The 22,099-nt window shown below is 40.0% G+C and overlaps 1 protein-coding gene across 1 annotated transcript in view; it reads right to left on the reverse strand.

The window, feature by feature from the left end:
• MYO3B (myosin IIIB) overlaps positions 1–22,099 on the reverse strand; it is a 404,571-nt gene that overhangs the window by 365,899 nt on the left and 16,573 nt on the right. Inside the window, exons 3-7 of the mRNA XM_077883392.1 lie at positions 19,654–19,837; positions 18,853–18,987; positions 8,214–8,318; positions 7,878–7,977; positions 4,714–4,790 (exon numbers count right to left, since the gene is read on the reverse strand). Of these exons, the coding sequence (XP_077739518.1) occupies positions 4,714–4,790; positions 7,878–7,977; positions 8,214–8,318; positions 18,853–18,987; positions 19,654–19,837 (601 nt within the window). The remainder of the gene's footprint in view (positions 1–4,713; positions 4,791–7,877; positions 7,978–8,213; positions 8,319–18,852; positions 18,988–19,653; positions 19,838–22,099) is intronic.

A 22,099-nucleotide genomic window follows, 5' to 3' on the forward strand; every position in this document is an offset into this window, starting at 1 on the left:
GACATAAGCTGTACTGGAAATCTTCTAGTTCAGTGGGTCACAACATTTAGATTCTAGTCACAGTTATCCACTTATCCACTTAAGAGTCCCTGGGCACTTAGCCTGGCATCCTCACAGATAGGTGTGAGCATTTAAAAAAATATATTTGTAAAAATTCTAAGCAAATGTGTGATACTATTACGCATATTATTTATTATAAGAAATTGGCTATCAGGAGACATTAAAGGAGAAAAGAGACAATAAACATGGCTAATAGGAAGACCGTGCTAAAAATACATATATGTATGTCTAAGATACAGGCTAAAGTAAGAGGCAGGGAGACCAGAGGCTCAAAGTAATCAGAGGGTTGAGAGAGGTAACCTGAGTCAAACATCTCAGGAGATAATTAACACTTGGCTAGAGATCAGGTAGGACAGAAAAATTCTGAAGGTGCTGAATTGCTGAATACCCATGTGGGAAGGCAATCTGTCATGCTTAGTACACCAAGGACTGGTGTCCTTATGAGATGATGGCCATGTCAGGGCAGAGACACAGGAAAGTGCCTTGTGATTACAAAGAAAGATCCTGGAGACATGCAGCCACAGACCATAGAATACCAACAAACCACCAGACACTAGGAAGAAGCAAGAAAGGATCTTGGAGGCTCCAGAGGGAGCAAAATCCTGCTGACACCCTGATTTCGGACTTCTAGCCTCCAGAACTGGGAGATAATGAATTTCTGTTGTTTTATGTCACAGTTTGTACTACTTTGTTATGACAGTCCTAGAAAACTAACACAGAGAAGACAGCCTCTAACCCCAGAACAGGAAGAGAATCTTAACACAGGATCAGCCTCATGGAAGTAAAGGGGGATGTCTGTTTGTACCAGGGGTACTTTCCCTGGTGGTTACTGGGATGCTGGAGCCACTACTGCCCCTCAGATATTCACAGGCAAGGTTGTCACAATTGCCCCCAAGTTAGTCCCTCAGAGAAGCCATGCAGGTTGCAGTGGTCACAGCCTGGATTATTGATGGCTTCACGTAGCTGTTGAACCAACAAACTGCAACCACCAACCTCTGTCCTTACTCAAGAAACTTAATTTCCTATTAAGTCACTTTGCTTAAGGTAATCTGTTAAATACAGTTTTCTATGTGGAGTGTTTTTCTTTCCCTCTTATCTTCTCTGAGTCATAGTATGAAGTACTATCACATAATGGGCACCCCTAGAATTTTTCTTATTTTATATTGCTGAGTTGATACTTTTACCCAGTATTGTTCAACTTTAGTAGTATCCAAATAGGGCAGTGAGAGGGAATAAGTGAAGAGGGATGACAATCCTAGAGTCAATTTATGCTGCAGCTTTGAGCTGCCCCAGTGAACTGTGCATCTGGACTGCTCATCAACATGTGATTGTGGTATGGTCACATTCTATTACCTACCTGGTTTGGAGTATAGCCTATTGAAGCTATTCAAGCTAGTGAAATAAAAATGGAAATAAAATTGGGAAAAGAATCATTTGGTTCCATTTCTCAAAATTAGATAGAATCAAGGATATTTCAGCTGTATTTTCAAAATAAAAGTGCTGGTCACTTGCAATGATTTCATTCCACTGGTACTGGCTCTGCATGCATTGTTGTCATATTTAATCTCAACACCACTTATTCACACTAGAGAAGTGAAAGCATATTAAAATCAATATATTGTACAGGCTGTTATATGAAGACAATGTTCATCTGAACCACTGCTGATTATCTACTTTCAAGAACTGCTCTTTGACCCAAAGCTTTGCTCACCAGGGAGAGTATAAACGTTTGTGGAATCAAACTGTTGCATGGAAGATTATTCCTGTGGACATTCTTATGGAGAATTATGATGCAAAAAGAAGCATTTTTGGAAAAAGTAATTCTCCATTTAGAAAATAAAAACATGAGGGATGCGTAGGTGTCTCAGTGGTTGAGCAGCTGCCTTTGGCTCAGGGTGTGATCCCAGATTTCCCGGATTGAGTCCCACATGGGGCTCCTTGCATGGAGCCTGCTTCTCCTCCCTCTGCCTGTGTGTCTCTGCCTCTCTCTGTGTGTCTCTCATGAATAAATAAAAATCTTTAAAAAAAAAAAAACACATAAAAAAACATAAGGATTGTGTAGGCTTGAGTCCCAAGAACTGCAGGCTAGGACCCAGAGCATACCGGGCACAAGCACACATCCTGAGAGAATCTTTGAGGCATGCATGAGCAATCAGGCACTTGCTGCCAAAAGGCACTGTCCAAGTCTCCACACTGCCATCTGCCTACTTCAACTTAACCACTACAGCAGTAGAATGCCATGCTGGCTTTTCACTGCTGAGAACACAACTGGTTCCAGACAATCCGAGGCTCACCACAGACCACTAAACTGCCCCTTACAGAAACATTCCACATATTTTTATTCAACCTGGCTGAAACTGAAGTCACAAACACCTCTTGAGAAATGTAGAAAGCCAAGAGCAGTCTTCTCTTATTTACATTGTGATTCTGGGAACACCAGCTTCCTGTGAGTTAGAACAACACCATCTCTGTGTTATGTCACCCTTCAGTTATGCTTTAATAACAGATAGATCAAAATCTACAGAGAAATTTGTTAATACCAAAGCCTCCTCAAACTACCCTCAAAATTCATCTTCTCCTTTGGCTTCTTTTTACTAATGGATTCAATTATCCAACAAATGCTTATTGAGCTTATTCTGTATCAAGTTATGCTTTAATAACAGATAGATCAAAATCTACAGAGAAATTTGTTAATACCAAAGCCTCCTCAAACTACCCTCAAAATTCATCTTCTCCTTTGGCTTCTTTTTACTAATGGATTCAATTATCCAACAAATGCTTATTGAGCTTATTCTGTATCAAGCACTATGATGAGAGCTGGACATCCCTAGACCTTGCTGACAATTACAATGGGATGATCGCAGTATGCTAATGGACGCTGTAAAGGCTGCAACAGAAATTTAGGGATAGGAGCTTCAGTGTCATCCAGGGATTAGGGAAGGTTTCCTATAAGAGAGAGATGCATTTGAGCTGAGACTTGAAGATTGAGGAGGCATGTTTCAGTGTTCTGAGGGCTACTCAAGAAGATAAAATGCATGAAAGGATTTAAAGGAATGTTCTATCAACATGGATTTGGCGTAAACTTGTTGTTTGTTCACTACTCTTGAGGCTTAAGCACAAGTAAATTGGAGAACAGTAACCTGCGATGAGGCTGGATAGGGAGAGAGAAGCTGAAACATGAAATGCTCTTTGTTCACCATCCAAAGAAGTTTTGATTCTGTCCTACAGGGTTTCTCAAAGTGGGATTCACAAAGTCCCTATGAAAATGTTTACATTTTTGTAGCAATGATAATTTTATTAGCAATAAAATGGGAGGAACAGTGATAACATATTCCAAATCATCTGGATGACCATTTGCCTCACAATTTCAGCACCCCTATTTATGTTTAGTTATTAAATAGGCATAAGCCAACAGAAATGTACCAGTTAGAGACCAAAGGGATGCTGTTTGAACAAAGATCACACTAGCTGAAATAAAGTCAAGTGGTGGGAGAACTGGGTCACCACATGGTACATAGTAGTAAGTATAACAAAGTAACTTAAAATAATACATGCTGTCATGCTCTAAAATATAGTCATACTACAAAGGACAACTGAGTTTCATAAAATAGTGTCATTTGTCTCATTAAGTTAAAAGTGTTTATTTGAATGATACCGGGTTTGTTGCTTTTTCATAACAAATTTTTTCCTTTTAGTTTTATAGTTCTATAAATATAAGGCACAAGGAGTTTATATCTAGTTTAATGTTTTTAGAATCTTAAATAAACATTTAACATTTGCATAAACACTGGAGTCTGCAGGGCTTTTCTTTTTCTCCAAAATGGGCCAATCCATTACCCAAAATGGGCCTATCCATTACCCAAGTATGAAAGAGGACCACAGACAAACTTTCATCAGTTGGTGTGAACTGATTACTTTGCTAGGAGACCACCTGCACAGTCTCATAGAAGAACAGCCATGGGGACAGAATGAAGGTAGGGCCTCTAGGGGGTTGACTGCCTGAGTCCTCTTATTAAAAGCATCCATTTCCTTAAATCCAGAGATCTGCTCAGGGCACAGGCCTTAGTACTGTGGAATTAAATGCTGACTAGGTAAGCAAAGCTGTACCAGTGTTTCAGGGTAAGTCTTATCTAGCTGGAAAATTCCCCAAACTACTACATACATCATCTCACAGAGGGTGAGATGCCAAAACTAAATTAGAACCAAATCCCAGGTTTTACTAGAGATCCAAAAAAGTACACAAGAGAAGCTGCTATCTACCTGGTAACAAAAAACAACCAGCACCTCTGCATATAGTGCTGTACTCCGCTTGGAGCTTAAATCTTTCTCATTACCAAGCATGTGTCACTGAGCTGCACTTATGCAGGGAAGGTGACTTTTTCTAATTTACACAAAGGCTGGGTGAACTTGCCAAGCCATGACCTGTCTCCAGAGAGGGCTGCATTTTCTGGAAGCAATACCTTTTTCTAATTGCATGAAGGTAACCTATAGGCTAGCTATGACTTAACCCTGCTTTTCTGAGATTATGTGTCTCATTATCACTCCCCAAAAACAGAACTTACAGTTCTGAAAATTCTGTGAAGCATATGACTTTCCCATAAAAAGGAATAGTGCCAACACACTCAACAAACATAATAAATGCCTTCTGCCTACCTCAGGAGCCATCCAGAATGGGGTACCAACAGATGTGTTTCTCCGTAGACGTGTACTGGTGAGTTGAGCTGAGACACCTATAAGAAAAGGGTATTGTAATTCAGCAGAGAACAGAGGAGGATGCTAGACCAGAAACTGGCAAACTTTTTCCATAAAGGCTCAGATGGTCAATAGGCTTTGAAAGCCTTATTGTCTCTATCATAACTACTCAAATCTACCAATGGAGAGCAAAAAAGCAGTCATGGACAACACAGAAACAAATGAGAGTAGCTGTGTCTCCATAAAAATTTATTTATAGATGCATATAATTTTCACTTTTGAAAATTTTGATCTTTTTTCCCCAATCATCTAAAAATGTAGAAACCATTCTTCTTTCACAGGTCATATAACAAGAGGCAGGTCAGATTCAGCTGACACACTGAAGTTTGCCAATAACTGTGTGGGAGCACTTACCACTCTATCTAAATCATTTGAATTTTTTTTTCTGCTAATGAACATTCCTATCTGTATTGCTACAAAACTGGAATCAAAAGAAAATACCAAGAGGCACCTGGGTGGTGCAGTCGGTTAAACATCCAATTCTTGGTTTTGGTTCAGGTCATGACCTCAGGGTCCTGAGACAAAACCCCATATCCAGCTCCAAGCTCAGAGGGGAGTCTGCTTGAGATTCTTTCTCCCTCTCCCTGCCCCTCCCCCAACGTATGTGCATACTCTTTCAAATAAATAAATAAATCTTGAAAAAAAAAGAAAATATCAAAAACTAAACCCAAAATATCTTCCTATTATATTTCCAAACTATTTCAGGTGATTTCTTTCTTAAAATGGTGCTTCATTTTATGGAGAAAAAAAATCGGCATGTGTTATCTATAATAGAGCATCAGTGTAAACATAAAAAGGTTTTAGTCCCTTATCTTACCTTGAAGCCTGGAAACCTGGCAAGAAAACCATGTTTGCCAAATGGAAAAAGAAGTTGACTAATAATATTATTATCTAGGGCTCAGTGCTAAGGACCTGAATTTTAATATAATTCTAACGTATTTTATCTATCGTAGTTTTCAGACAGCTTTTGTCTTTATATAACGCGTGAATAAAGTAGAAGTAAAGATGTACTGGATTAGGAGTCAGAAAACCTATTTTCCATCCCAATTATGCCTTTCCCTAATTGTATGACCTCAAGCAGATCCCCTCACTCTGAGCCTCAATTTTCTTATTCTCAAATTGGGGATAATGATACCTGTTACATCTAACACAAAGGATTCTTCTAAAAGATCAAATAAGAAAACGTATGTGAAATAACCTAAAAATTATAAAATATTTTACAAATATAAGGTATTCTTTTACACCAAGCAGAAATCTAAGGCAGCCATTAACAGAATAACAAGCATTGCTACTAATGCTATTGATGATGAAAACTTAGAAACCTGAATCAGGCAGAGATTTGTCATGGGTTGTTTTGGATGGGTGGCTGCCGGACGTTACATTCTTTATTAGAAATCCAAAGAGGGCTCTCTAAACTCTATTGGCCATGGATAATTTGTTATTTTGCCAAATTCTCTACTATAATTTTGTTTATTTGTTTTTTAAAAAAATATTTTATTTATTTATTCATGAGAGACAGAGAGAGAGAGAGAGAGAGCGCGCGCCAGAGACAGAAGCAGGCTCCATGCAGGGATCCCAACGTGGAACTCCATCCCGGGTCTCCAGGATCACGCCCTGGGGACTGAAAGCAGTGCTAAACTGCTGAGCCACCAGGGCTGCCCTATAGTTTTGGTTTAAAAAAAAAACTTTACTTTTCGGTTTTTAATTTCTAGAAATTTCTTTTGAAGCAACTGGAAGTTTAGGATGTTCTACTAGCAAGATTAGGAGACTCACTTCAAACCACAAAACTGGGGAGTAGATTAAATCAGCATGAATCCCCATCCTCATCCTTCTAGGCTCTCTCACTATACATTGACTGCCCTTCAGATCAAGTGTAAAATATATCTCTAATGTTATCCACAGCAAATTCATAGGTTACACCATTCCTTATATAGAAGGAGGAGCATAAGACTTGAACAAAGTATCCCTCTGCTAATTTTCTTTTCTTACCCTATTAGAAAATAAACCAATACACCTAAAGTAACTTCATTTATTTCTGAGTTATTTCTTCTGAACAAATCATTCACTGATACATTTTAAAACTGAATTCTTTCTTAAGAATAAAACAATGGATATTCAAAATCAATCTTTTCTCCTATTATTTTACATTTATAAAGAACATTTTAAAAAGTGCTTCTGTAAATGTTTTCTCATTATTTGTAACAATCATACTGAAGTACTAATTGTTGTTGAACACGTTTAGAAGATTAGATCAGGGGATCCCTGGGTGGCTCAAGCGGTTTAGCGCTTGCCTTTGGCCCAGGGCGCGATCCTGGAGTCCCAGGATCGAGTCCCACGTCAGGCTCCTGGTATGGAGCCTGCTTCTCCCTCCTCCAGTGTCTCTGCCTCTCTCATAAATCTTTAAAGAAAAAAGATTAGATCATTCAATAATTTATAAAGGAAAACCAAATGGTTTGTTGGTTTGTGAATATCAATATATGAATGTTCCAAGGAGATATTTAATAGGTCGCTGGCCTTAGGTAATATTGCTCTGCATTTCCTCTCACACTTCCATTTCCTGTTAATGTTTCCAGTTGAACCAGCCTCACATGTAGCTGCAATAATCACAATTTAAAGGGATGTTAGCTGCCAGACCCAAAGGACTATTTTACCTTCTGCTCACTGGGAGTAAGAATGCCTGAGGCTAGAAAGAGTCATTTGAAAGACCAAACTGCTTTCTTTTCATATGCAAAAGAAGAAATGACGAAATGTAAATTACAGACAACAGCCCTGAGACGTAAAATTCTTCCCAGAAAACCTAAGTTTTTCCATCAAATTCTTCTTTTGAAACACTTTTATTTTCTATCTTTAATAAAACTGCTTCTAAAGCTGAAAATAGATTAACAAACAGCATCTCCTAGGGTGATCCATCTGGTAAACCCCCCAACTCTCCAGTCTGTGTTTGACTGGAAAAGTCCCTCAGCCTATGGGATAGCAGAGAGGCCCCAGTCTTCTGAGACTGCAATAAATTGTTGCCTTGGGCTAAAGTGCACACATCATGAAAACAAACGACAAGCAGTCATTACCAAAGTCAACGAGCTTAACTCCTCCTTCTGTTGTCAGAAGAATGTTATTCCCCTTGACATCACGGTGGATGATTCGGTTATTGTGCAAATGCTGAAGACCCTGCATAGTATCCCACCACCACCAAACAACAGGAAAGAGAAAGGGGAAATTTGAATGGTTATTTTAAAACAATTACCCTACCTTTAAAAATCCAATCAACATCCACATTTGGCTACACCTCCCTGCTGTTATACACCTTGCATATTACCGGGCCATTTCCACTTGTTAATATACAATGGTGATCAGTGATTACAAATTGCCCCCTCTAATGTCATCCCCAGTTTGATGGTTCTTACCAAGAGGGCCCCATATAAGATGTAGGAGATCATTGCTTCATCCAATCGCTGGCCACACCTGAGTAGACCTTTGACAAGCTCCGTGACTGAGCCCCCATTACACAACTGCAAGAGGAGGTGCCAAGGAGAGAGATACAGCAGGAGAACACATACAAAAGAAAAAGAAAAAGATGTTAAGAAGAAAAACTGCTTATTGACCTGATGTAGTAAATTTACAGATCACAAAACTCCAGGTTGGAATAAACTTCAAATTTACATTATATAGTCAAACCTAGTGTATTTATGTGTATTATTCAGGGTAATGATTTATAAGTGAAAGTACATGTCAAGTAAAATATAAAAGTACAAATTATTTAGACATTTGAAAGAGAGAGCATATGAGTAATCATGGTGGCTTATTGGATATTTTTCATTTTACATGAATATTGTCTATTAAAAAAAAATGCACATATTTTAAGGATAAGAGAAGACCAGAAGAGGCAAAGATGAATGCTGTTGACATTTTGGGAGGAAATGAATTTCATTTCAAACCCTCCTGTCTCCAGGGCTAGCACTACAGGCATCAGAAGCCCCACAGCAGTTCTTTCTAGAATTGCCATTATATGTCAGATTTATGGGGTAGAGTTGCCTCATTTGTGCATATAACCTTCTCATACTCAACCTTAGGCATTCAGCAACTTTATGTCCTTCTTTTTCTTCTGTAATGAAAAACACTGTAAAAGTATATCTTGCATATTTACTCTTTAAGTATTATACATTACTGAGATTTGAGAGTAGATGAGCCAAGCATACTATACTTTCATGGAAACTTAAGAGTTTTCAAGGATAATTTTTACTAACTGTAGAAGTCAATATGCAGGTATGGGCTTGCTACCTGCCATCTTAAATCAAAGGTTCTATTTGTTTTGAGCAGGACATGTAAATACCCTGAAATTGTAGGTAGCATGTTGTATACACATCTTGCATTTTTTCTGCTGAGAAAATTCAGAGCCTTCTTCAGATTCTCAGAGCCATCCTTTCTTTTATAAGACCCCACTTTAGACCTAGGTTTCCTTCTGGTACTTTGCGATTTGGGAGAGTTAACTAGTGAACAGTGAGGGGGGTCCCCCTGGTTTGTGTCTGCTTGAGTCAACTGGCTTTTCATAAACAAGGAATTATGAATAAACACAGATTAGCACCTTTCTTTTTTTTTAAAGATTTTATTTATTCATGAGAGACACACACACACAGAGAGAGGCAGAGATAGAGGCAGAGGGAGAAGCAGGCTCCATGCAGGGAGCCCGATGTGGGACTCAATCCCGGGTCTCCAGGATCAGGCCCTGGGCCGAAGGCAGTGCTAAACGCTGAGCCACCTGGGCTGCCCAATTAGCACCTTTCTTAAAAGAAGACAACTCTTTATCAAATAATACATTAGGATCTATTTCACTATAATTATGAATACCGTCTACGGCCATACCACCCTGAACGTGCCCGATCTCGTCTAATTATAAATACCTATAATGTTTTAACAAAGGTGAGATGTTTTTATTTGACCTGTGTATCATTCCCTGCTACATACATGGCAGATACCTTGCATACACATTAACAATCAAAATAACCTAGATCTGAATCTGCCAATTTTTTTACTATTTAAATTGATCAAAAGTAATAGTATATGATTAAAAATCTAATACAGAATTAGCAATCTTTAAAACTACAACAAAATTACTATCAGGAATGATTTAGGAGGCACCTTAAAAGCAGCGAAATGTATTGAAAGCTACGATGGTCCCACCAATTTGCAGTTAAAGTGTCCTTGGAATCTAGCCTTGGAATTACCAACGTCAGATACAACTTGTAATTCAACACTGATCACTCTGATGGTACTAACACTGAGTACCAGGGTAATGTCTTCAAAGGATTCCACATTCTTTTGATTATGACAATGTTTTACATGACCCCAGACATGCAAATAACATTCAATATTCAATCTAATATCCCCTTCGGCAACGAATATATTTTTAGTGCCATGATCTGTATTAAAAGCTAAGCTTTCAACAGACAAAAATAACTTTCCAGAACTCCTTAAACTAGAATCTATATTTCAAGGAACAGATACTAGAGAACTGATGAGAGTCAAATGATGATCATGACATGACAGAAGGGAAGTTCTGAAGAAAAAGAAAAGCCCTTCTGGAGCTGGTGACCTAGAGCTTGGAAAGCTTGAGAGAACAAGATGGACATGACAATACTACCACTTGAGGGGTTCTAAACAAGGGCACAATTATCATAGAAACTTCAGGGCAGCCCGGGTGGCTCAGCAGTTTAGCGCCACCTTCAGCCCAGGGCCGGATCCTGAAGACCCGGATGGGGATGGGGATCTGAGTTCCAAGACAGGCTCCCTGCATGGAGCCTGCTTCTCCCTCTGCCTGAGTCTCTGCCTTCACTTGCTCTCTGTGAAAGAAAGAAAAGAAAATAGCCCTCTTTTCATTTGTAAATCTAAGGGGAGACCTCTTCACAGGAACCTCTTGCCAACAAAGGGGTGTCCATGTTGAATGGAAATGGCAGTAAGAGAGCGAGGCTGACCAAGGCTGGGATTTTAACAGTTCCCTACAGCTCACTCAGGACTTACAGAAGATTCAGAACTTTATGCTCCATCTGGGGACAGGAACAAGACTAGAGTATAAATGAAAAAGACAAAGAGAGTGAGGACCTCAGGATAAGAAGGAATATCAGAAACCAAGGACATGGGGAGAAACCAAAGTCAGATAGTACAGGGACTTAGGGGTCACCGCACAATTCAAAAGGCCCGTCCTCACTGCTATAGCTTTACATGAGCATCTGTTGTACCTAGATCCAGATGCCACCCAGGGAGGGAGAAGGAAAAATGGAGAGTAAAGAAGAGGCTCTAAAGAAACTGACCCTTAAGCCAAGACACCTGCACCCCAATGTTTATAGCAGCAATGTCCACAATAGCCAAACTGTGGAAGGAGCCTCGGTGTCCATCGAAAGATGAATCGAAAAAGATGTGGTATGTATATATATATATATATACACACACACATATACATACATATACATACAATGGAATATTATAGAAACAATGAATACCCACCATTTGCTTTGATGTGTATGGAACTGGAGGGTATTATGCTGAGTGAAGTCAGTCAGCTGGAGAAGGACAATCATATAGTTTCACTCATACGGGGAATATAAAAAATAGTGAAAGGGATCATAGGGGAAAGGAGAGAAAATGAGTGGGAAAAATCAGAAAGGGTGACAAAACATGAGAGACTCCTAACTCTGGGAAATGAACAAGGGGTAGTAGAAGGGGAGGTGGGTGAGGGGATGGGGTGACTGGGTGACGGGCACTAAGGGGGGGGGGAATTGACAGGATGAGCACTCGTGGTATATGTTGGCAAATCGAACTCTAATGAAAGAATATACAAGAAAATAAAAATAAAAATAAACAAACTGATCCTTTACCCAAAAGGTTGAGCTTTGACTTAGACTCTGAGAATGGGATATAAATAGTAGATTTTGCCCCTTTTCAAAGAAGTCACTCAGTTGAACTAAGTTTAACAGAATGAATTAAGATCAGTTGTCTCTTCTAGGTAGGCTGGGGGCTCAAGAACAAAGTTCAGTTATTGAACAAAGTTACCTCCTTGTTCTTAAGTTTGTGACTGTCCAGTTTATGACTTATTAGTCATTCATGAATTCAACACAGTCCCTGATCTCCAAAAGCTCACTACCAGTAACGGACACGAGTAATTAGGATATAACATAAGGAAGGAGGGGTGTGCCTAAGGGAGTGTGGTGACACTAAAGAGGGAATGGTGCCCTCTGCTGAGACAGGGCGAGGAGGACACAGACTATAAAATCTTCTTACAGCATGTACCATTTATAATGAATTTAAAAGACAAATGAGTTTATGGTAGATGGACAAGAAGGGGAATTCTAAATAATCAGCTACTGTTGGAACAAAGAGCGCAGGGAGATGGAGAAGGAAGATGGGGAACAGGAAATGACAAGTGTGCCCTGCTAAGGAGTACAGATTTTATTATGATACACACATGTATTATAATACCACAGGACAGGAATGGTAAGCAATCGGCAGGTTTAAGGCAAGAGGTCTCTATTCAGATTTGTAGTCTGAAAGACCTGTACAGCAGACTGGAGAGTACACAGAACAGGAAGACAACAGAAAATGGACACCTGCTAGGAGGTATAGAAGCATGAAAGGAAGTCATGAAAGGAAGGGTCAAAAAGTCAAGAGTCATGAGGATGAAGATTCAGAGACAGATACAGGAGGCTTTTATGAGATAAAATCTGCTATAATTTCTGGCCAACTGGATGCAGACAGTGAAGAAGACAGAGAGCCCAGGGATCTTATGAGACTAAGGGAAATATCAATAAAGTTCTTTGATCCTCTAAAGCCTAAGTGATGAGGGAGCAGAGGGCAGGCTGAGGGCAAGGCACAAGCTAACACCCTGCACCCTCCCTCAGTGGTTTATATGTAACATTCCTCATGCACTTATGGCTGCCCTACAACAAAGGAAAGGGAAAAACAAATGGTTAACTGATAGAGATCGCAATCATGCAGGACAGGAGTCTCCATCAGTTTGCAACTGTCTTGATGATTTACAAGAAAAAAGCAATCTCCAGAAAACTACAGACTCAATTTCCTGGAGACCTGTAACATCACCCTCCCCTCCAAGGATAGAAAATCGTATATAATTGTCACACCTCACACGCCCAGTGCAGCTCTTTCTGTCCACAGGTCCTGTTCCCATGCTTTAATAAAATGGCCTTTTTGCACCAAAGACACCTCAAGAATTCTTTCTCGGCCATTGGCTTTGAACTTCACCACTTCAAACCACATCAAAAGCAGTAATAGGAATGCGAGGCACTATAACACTTTCATCAGGACCTCCCCTCAGCCTGGCTCCTGTCTCCTGGAGGCATATGCTTTGTTGAATTGCAAGTACTCTATAAAACTCTACAAGAGAAAATTTAAATTAAATGCTGGGTGATGATCCAAGCTAACACAACCCTGGAATTTTCCCCCAAAACCTCATTTTAGTCTTTCCTGCCCCACTTTAATTGTGGCCACTTTTGCAACACAAGCCTACTCAACGATATCTTATATAGGTAGCCAACTTAGAAACTCTCTTCATAGCTCCTAGAACCTATAAAGGGAGATTAAGAGCAGCCATTTCGGTAGCAGGATCAAAACAAAGCTGTGGATTTAAAAACAACAAAAGGATCTTACTTGGTAGGTACCTTTTGTTCACTAAATGTCAGAGTTTAAGAACTGTGTGACTTCCTGTGATTCACAAAAAAAACATATAATTAAACGGCTCACAGCACCTTTAGAGGAAGCTGTCCTGTGAAATTGAAAAGCCCTCCAGTAAAGTTTTAAAGGGCAGCCCTGCGGGTTACAGAAGAAGGACTTTGGGTACCTGGTACAAAAAAAAAAAAAAAAAAAGGAAAGCAGGTACACACTGACAACTGTCCTACCTGTGTAAATGTTCAGTGAAATGAAATGAACATTTCAAAAGCATGACAAGACATTACAATTAAATGCATCAAATAAATAATCCCCTTAGAGTTGTAAGAAGGCAACGAACCCCCCCTGCCCCACCCCGAAGGTTGGCAAATGCAGCCCTTCATTCCCACCTACTCTGCCAGCCAGCAGATTCAAAAACAGAGGTGTGTCTCCATCCCTGCTTTCTTTCGTACGGCTTTCACATTGAGGAAATGTGGCAGCTGGATGCATCTAGAATTTAATGAGCATTTTGCTCCAAACCAAGAAAAATAGAAAAATCATTTATGTACCACATCTATTTTCCCAAACACTGTTGAATATTGATTCAATCACAGTATGTGCATTTGCTAAGATGGCCATAATTTCAAGCAATAAAATGTTCCTTGCTCAATAAGCCATCAACTTTCCTCCATGTTATTAAAGAATGGCCCATGCATTATAATCACCAGACCTTTATTCTAGTCAAAGCTCCAACTTTCAAGTAGATTCTGTACTGGCATGCTGATTTGACCTAGTCAGACTGCAGAATTAACAGGAATTTCTTTTCAGTGCCCTTTTGTTCAGTGGATTTTAATCTTTCAAGGATTTTAGGTTATAGAGGACATAAAGCAAGGTCAAGAATCATCAAAATTATTCAGTAAGATGCCTTAGTGAGTAAGGAAAGGGTTAAGGTCTAGACAGAGAGAGATAGGAGGCTCCTGACCCCCCTGACTTGGCTCACACAGGGGGCTACCTGACCAAGCTCACAGCAATCTCAGAAGTGGAGAAATGCTGAGACAGACAAACCCAGGGATAATGGGAACAAACTACTGGCCCTGAATGTTAGAGAGTACTTTCTTTCTTTTTTTTTTTTTTTGACAGTTGTATTATAATCACAGAAAATGACAAGATCTCAAAGATGAAGTAAGCCAATAAGGATGTTATCAATAATCCTTGCTCAAACCCAGATAGCACAAGAATCTCAAGGCCACAGCTTCCCAGTCAGTTCTCCATAAAAGACTGCCACTGAAAGCCCACAATGGCAACCCATTCATTTATATATATATATATATATATATATATGTGTGTGTGTGTATATATATATATATTTTTTTTTATGGCAACCCATTCAGAACCCCTCTCACTCTAGAGAGCTTTTTCCTTCTGTTCTGCTTTCACTTTCATTTAGTAAACTCTCACTTTGCTTCACCCTTTTGTGTCTGCAAGATTTATTCTTCAACTTGTGAGACAAGAGCCCTGTATAACAGTAGAAAGTACTGTGTTGGACACTGTCCACCTCTCAGTAAGGCCAGAACAACATATTTCTCCACCACACCGTTGGGGCAGATAGTGTTCATTTTGCCAACACCAGGTGAAGTCAATGGCTTGCACCTACAATGAAAGCTATGTCACTACCACCCCAAGAGGTAGGTGGGCCCTGAGACTCACCTCCCATATCATCTCTCTCCAGGGCACATGCTTATTGAGGAGGGTGGTGGGTGGGCAGAGTCACTCCCACTCCTCAGCTTATAATTCTCTCTTGCTTTTGCTGAGCACAGTACATGTGCATAGGAGGCAACTCTGCTGCATTTCAAAGGTCCCCCTCCTCTCCACTCCCAAAGGTTCTACACTCTCCTCCTGATCCCCAGCAATCCAGTGACTCTCATTCTAGAACCCTGCCAGAAGCTAGCATCTGAAGCAGTGCTTGCTAACCATCTCTGGCCATCCAAAACGTACTTGTCCTATATCCCAATCCATCAGAGCCCTGCTACAACCCTGTTTTGTTAAGGTGATAAACTTGATTCATGCCACAGTATCAGTGGATGAAAATGGTTTAAAGTATAACACTTACAATGATATTCAGGCCTATGTTGGACTTAAACACAGGCCCTTAAATAAAGCAAAAACTGGACAAAGGTGTCTTCCCCCACTTCAACCTGGCTTAGTTACTGAACTTATACACAGGTCTCTGATTTAAAAAAAAAAAAAAAAACTGATTTTTCTAAAAAAGCTATTTATTTTATCCAGTTTTAAAAATATTTTACTTAAAAAAAATATATTTTACTTTACAGCCTCATTTATGTGCTCTCAACTCCAAACCATTTAAGATGAACATGTGATTTGTGCTTAAATTAATAGTTCCTATCTGCTGAACATTTTATGCTAAAAGGAAAAAAGAGAAAAGTAGTTTATGCCTTAACACACACTAGGTATTTTTTCTGAGTATTATATTTTTCTTAAAGGTCTAAATTCCTATATTTAATTTAGGTGAGAAATAACAGGACTTACAGATTTTTAAAATTTAATATATTTTAAACTTATTCACAAATTTTCTAAAACATTATGATGTGTGTTTTCTCTCCATACCTTTCTAATGTAGCAGGTATCTGTCATGAAAGAAAGCTTTGGTTTACTTTCTGCTAATAATTAGTAATGAATTTCAGAAATGACACTTTTATTTGCTTTTCTTTTCAGAGTTGTGGTGATTTAAGGGGGTTATTAATAACATTTTTCTATCCTCTAGAATAGCTTCGCACTGGTCCTCTAACTTATTCAGGAAGGAAAGAACAAAAGTAACATAAATTTAATCTCCATATACACAGCAAGAACAATATTAAACAGACCATAATTTTATTGTGTAAGTCTCCTAAAGCATGCCTTAAAAAAACAGCAAATAAAGCAAAATGGTCAAGGTGCTATGTAGACCATCATGGTCTTCCTGCTGTGTGTGTGTGTGTTTGTGTGTGTGTGTGTGTGTCCAGAAACTGCTGATCCCAGCCAGAGAAGCCGAGTCTGTGTTCCAAGGACCCAGCAGATGCATAGGCAGTAGCAACACATGATGCATAGCAGTAGCAACACATGATGGAAGAAAGGTTCTGAAGTGTGGTTCTCCACCCAGTTCTGCCACGTAACTCCTTCCCTGGAACTCCTTTGTTCCTCAAATGAATACCAGGGAGCTGACCTGAGAAAGGCCGAAGTTCCAGGCAGTTCTAAGAGCCCCGGAGTCCCTTTTCTATAAGCATATTGTAGGCTCTGGACATCCCTCACCACCCAGCAGCATGGCAAAGACATCCCACTCCAGGACAAGAAAAGATTGCACTGGACATCTGGTTCCCTGCACTACCAACTTTGGCATGGTCCGAAACAACTTGAAAAAGGTACAAATGTCAGCATATTGTATTGCTGAGATATGAATAATTCAGTATCTCAGGGCAGCCTCATTATCTGCCTGTGGTCATCCTAAAAAAAGCAAAGGATAGTCTGCAGGGGAGCATTTGCAGGAGGCTTAGTTCATAGTTCCGGGCTCCTTCTCATCTTTCAAGGCCATGCCCAGCCCTTTCTGGCTGACTTGCCCATACCTGAGGGGCTGATGTTCAAGCACTCCTCATCAGGAAAAGCCATTTATTCTCCAAGTGACCACAGATACGAGCAGCCCATCTGCCTACCTGGTCACATCAAGGGGAGAGGCCCCTTTTAAGGCCTCAGAAAATTCCTGGAAGTTCCAGTTCTCCACATTTGAATACAGAGCCTCTATCAGTCAGGGGGTAAAAACCAACTGAATCTAAGATTTCTTATCACTGTACTTCCATTATTAAATTGTAATGAGGTTTAAAACATCTTAAAGAGCTGAAGAAGAATATAATCAGAGACCCTAGAAACCATACTTTCCATGTCCCAAGAAAAGCAGCATTTTAAAAATTAATGTCATTCTAGAGCTCATCAGCAGGATAAAAGATACATTCTCAGGGAGAGGGTAGGGAATAATAAAATCCAAAAGAAGATACTATAACAATATGTTATATGACAACCAGCCAACCAAACAGACAAAGATGATCTCTGCAAACCAAAACCCGTTACATATTTATATTCTGAGGAAGGCAATTGATATGACAGAAATGTTCCAACTGGTTTCCCTGAAGATTATCCCATTTGAATATAACAAATGAATTCCCTACACACGGTTGCCATGGCAGCCAGTATATATTGTTCCATGCCCAGGCCTCTTCAGAGCCAGGCAAAAGATGTGGACTAGAGGCTAGATGATGTATCGAGGCCTGACCTCTTGTTTAGTGCTTCTCTCTTAAGCTTTCTCATGTGTACACATGCTCCTGTGCTGCATATGTGAAGTCAGGCATAGAAGCATCTCTGTTCAGAGAAGAATTCACAACAAATGAGGGTGGGCCTAGTGAGCATGAGGCAAGAGACCTATCCTAATATACTAATTTCATATATTGTCATTATTACATCTTTGCCACTTTAAGTCTCATGGGAATAGAGTTGTAGGGAACGGACTCTTTTGCAGCCAGATACACACACTCATTACCATTAATAAAAAAGCAAAAAGGCAGGATTACAGTGAATACAGTGGTGCTCCTCTCAGATTCTCTCTTTAGAGCAGACGTTGCCTGGAATACTGGCTGTTCCCTGCTCCCAGCTCCTGGCGGTACCACTCACTAGGAATTTCCACCAGCTACAGAAAACTGCTTCCCCTTAAGTCACACCCCTTCCCAAGGCGGCACATAGCTTTGACTGGCTGATGCAGAGATACAATCCAGGACGCTCTCCATCTCTGGAGAATGGGCAGAGGCCTCTGTTGTGATCACACTGCTATTCCATGTCTTCCCTGCCCAGTCCTGCCTTCCTCACTTCCAGGTCTAGCTCCTCCAAGAACTCTCCAATAAATCTGCCACAGGTGATGCTCAAGAGTCTGTTTTAAGGGAACCCAATCTAAAATGAAGATTAATGGACATGAATGGGCTAATCCAAACTTGCCACGCCAAATAAACCCTGGGTTAGCAATTTTTGAAAATGAATTGCCATCAACTGGAACATGTTTTCTATGAAATGTTCCCAGCTTAAGGAAAAACTATCCTTTTCCAACTGCATTCCTATATACACTCTGTATGAGAAGAAAAGATTACTAAACTTTTGCAGCAGAGAAACATGAACATTTTCTGTACACAGCCTACCTGTAAAAATCACAGAGGAGAAAGTCACATCTGGTAAGGTACTTGTGATGCACAGGAGGGACCAACTCCTCACGTGTGTATCTTACACTATTTAGGCAACAATGCATCTGCTTGTCCCTGGTGCTCTGTTTAAATGGATGGTTACCCAATGGGAGTCTCTTACCTCCAGGACCAGCCACAGCTGTCCTCCCACACAGTGATCCGCTTTGTAAAACATCCCATAAAACTTTACAACGTTGGGATGATTAGGAAGAAACTGCAAAATGTTGTATTCTGCTTCAATTTCTTCATCCATATCCTATACAGGGTAAAAAATGCATGCTGGATTAAGTCTAACATGTGAGGAAGAATACAGGTATGATATCACTTAATAAAGCATATTTATTCTGTAATTTTAATGTCATCATTACTGTATCTTGAAAATACTTAACAATGGACATTCATATCCCAATTAAAACCGTCTAATTATTATATCAATTATTACTTTCTTCTTTAATAATACCATTATAAGTATTTATTTTTACTTTAAAATGTCTGAATTTTCAAAGCAGTTAAGGAGAAGTAGCTTGAAGGGACCCAACCCAGCTTAGCCTAGGTGTTCAGCACTCTGAAAAAAGATGCCAGGCTAAGATGAATGAATACCACAAGTCTAGATCACTTTGTAACTTACAAAAACACAAGACTCTATATAAGGGAATGAAATACATTACTCTTTCCAAGAAAATAACTTTTGAAGAACCCAAAAGGTCAAAACAAAAACAACAGTATTATGGACAAGAAACAGAAATTCAAGGAATTTTTTTAACTCCAAATGGAGTCCCTTCATTCAGATGAGCTGACAAATCATGAGTCATTTTGAGATTTCATGCCAGGTTTCATGAAAATCATCCCTAGAGGAAAGAAGTTGAAAACTCAATGTCCACAAAACATTACACTGTGGTTGCAATTTACTACCATTACTTACACTGACTGGATCCAAAATTTTTACTGCAGCCAGGCTCCCATCTTTCTTGTTAGTTACTTTATAGACCTTGCCATAGGTGCCTTTACCTATGGTCTCTATAATTTCCCAGGTATCAGTAGGATCTGGAAGTGATTCAAGTCCAAGCATTGTGTGGTTGTAATGAAACAATCCATACAGATGTTTCCTGATGGAGAGAAAAGTTCGTTATGTGCAATGTACCACAAGATTAGGGGCAGTGGGCTTTCAAAACAAAAATATTCTTTTAAAAAAAATTATTTTTGGGCAGCCCAGGTGGCTCAGCGGTTTAGCGCCGCCTTTGGCCCAGGGCGTGATCCTGGAGACCCAGGATCGAGTCCTGCATCAGGCTCCCTGCAGGGAGCCTGCTTCTCTCTCTGCCTGTGTCTCTGCACCTCTCTCTCTCTCTGTGTCTCTCATGAATAAATAAAATTTAAAAGAAAAAATTATTTTTATTTATTTGAGAGAGCGTGCATGTGAGCAAGCATGAGGGGCGGGGCAGGGGAGTGGGCAGAGGGAGAAGAAGAAACAGACTCCCCACTAAGCCCGAACTAGGGCTGGATTCCAGGACCCTGAGATCATGACCTAAGGTGAAGTCAGCTTAACTCACTCAGCCATCCAGGCACCTCTCTGAACAAGAGTATTATTTCTTAATTAGTAGCATTATGGTACTTTTCATTTTCCTCTTTTAAGTAGATTTTTTTAAAAAAGGTATTTGAAACCTTCTTAAGTAATGGGGGTAGAAGGTGGAGGAATGGGCAATATGACTCTGAAATACCTTTTAAAACATGATTCTAAAAGAGGAGATTATACAAGTACTATAAGAAGGAGCAAAAGGGCCAAAGAGGATGTCTGGTCATGACTGGACAGTTCTCTAGGTTGCTGCTGGGGTGGGAGGTAAGTGTTTGAAAGCTAAAGATCTAAGATCTTCCTGCTCAGGGTCTGGTAACCACGAGCAGGCCTCCCTGATGGTCGCTGTACACCAGTCTCCAACTTCCATGTGCAAAGTCTAGGCTGCTAGGTAGGAGGAATTTGACTCTAGTAGGCATCAAAGTATAGCGCTCATTGCTGACCAGGTCTTGGGTCCTGCAAGGATTAGCCAAGCTCAAACTCCATCCATACAGGAACAGCCTCGTGTGGAAATCATACTAAGTAGTCAACAAACTCACTTTGTTGACTGCAAACTCACTTTGCCTATTTACTAAGAACACAGCCCTGTGGAAGTTCACGTACTTTAAGTATCGGTAGCAAGCTTGACAGGCAAATAAAGTCACCCAAGATTGACTCCATGAAAACGCCCCTTTAAGATCAGTTGCTCCTTAACGATGGGTCCCAAACCCAGTCTGCTTCTAACCACAGGGGAGGAGCCAATTAGGCTCCAACAGCAAGAGTCATGGCATCCGATCCTCACAAAGTGGCTTGGTAGCCACCCAGTGTGAGCATTTCTGTCCCATCCTGGGCATTTCAATTTGCACTTGTAATCCTAATTATTTTCTATACTGCATCTTCACAAGGTGCAGCCTTCTGACCTGGCACAAGAATTTGGTTTCTATTCCTACCCTTTGTGATGGGGGCATTTCAAAGATACTGAAAACCATTACCAAAACAAAATAGAATCCCAATGACTGTAGGGCTGATGCTAGAAAGAACCTGTCTTTCCAGAGTTCACCTGGCAGGCTCCAAAGGAGCCTACAGTCACCTACAGTCAGCACCTCAAGAGCTGAGGAACTGACCCCAAAAGACTGGCTGGTCAAATAACTCCTGCCTTTCATCTGCCGGTTTCAAGATTCAAACAAACTCCAGCCTTTCCTCCTGGCCAGTGTTTTACAAAATCAATCTTTCTCATCACAATCTTTACTATTTTTGCCATCTGTACATTACCTATGCTATTACTTATTAAAATATGCTTAAATTATTTGCTTCTTCATCTTTTACTTGCTTTTTCATATGAATAAATATCTTTTAAGGCACTTTTTCTTTACCCTAAATGGAAAACCAGTATCATTTGCCAAACATCAAAATTAGCTGCAAAAAAGATGATTATGCTAGAAACAATAAAGAGCTATTCAAAAGTTCAACCAGATACTGCTACAAAACAGGAAAGTGTTTTGTAGAGCACAGCCAGATAGTGTTCTCTCTTTCTAAAAAAAAAGGTGGGGGGATAGATCATCAAATGATAGAGGGGAATTATAGACAAACACAAAATTTTCCTTAACATTATCAGAAGACCAGAAAAAGAATGAGCAAGGAAACTCTGTCTCTATGTGTTTCAGTGTTCTTTATTGTGAGATCCCCTAAACCTCTTAACACTTTTGAAGAACTGTTACAGGCCTAGCTTCTACAACAGTAAAAAGTTAGACCATCCAGGGGTACTGGTCAGGGCCAGACAGGCTGGGGGGGGGGGGGGTGGGGGGGGCTTAGGGGAGGATAC

The sequence above is a fragment of the Canis aureus genome, chromosome 34 (assembly GCF_053574225.1).
Source record: "Canis aureus isolate CA01 chromosome 34, VMU_Caureus_v.1.0, whole genome shotgun sequence".
NCBI lineage: Eukaryota > Metazoa > Chordata > Mammalia > Carnivora > Canidae > Canis > Canis aureus.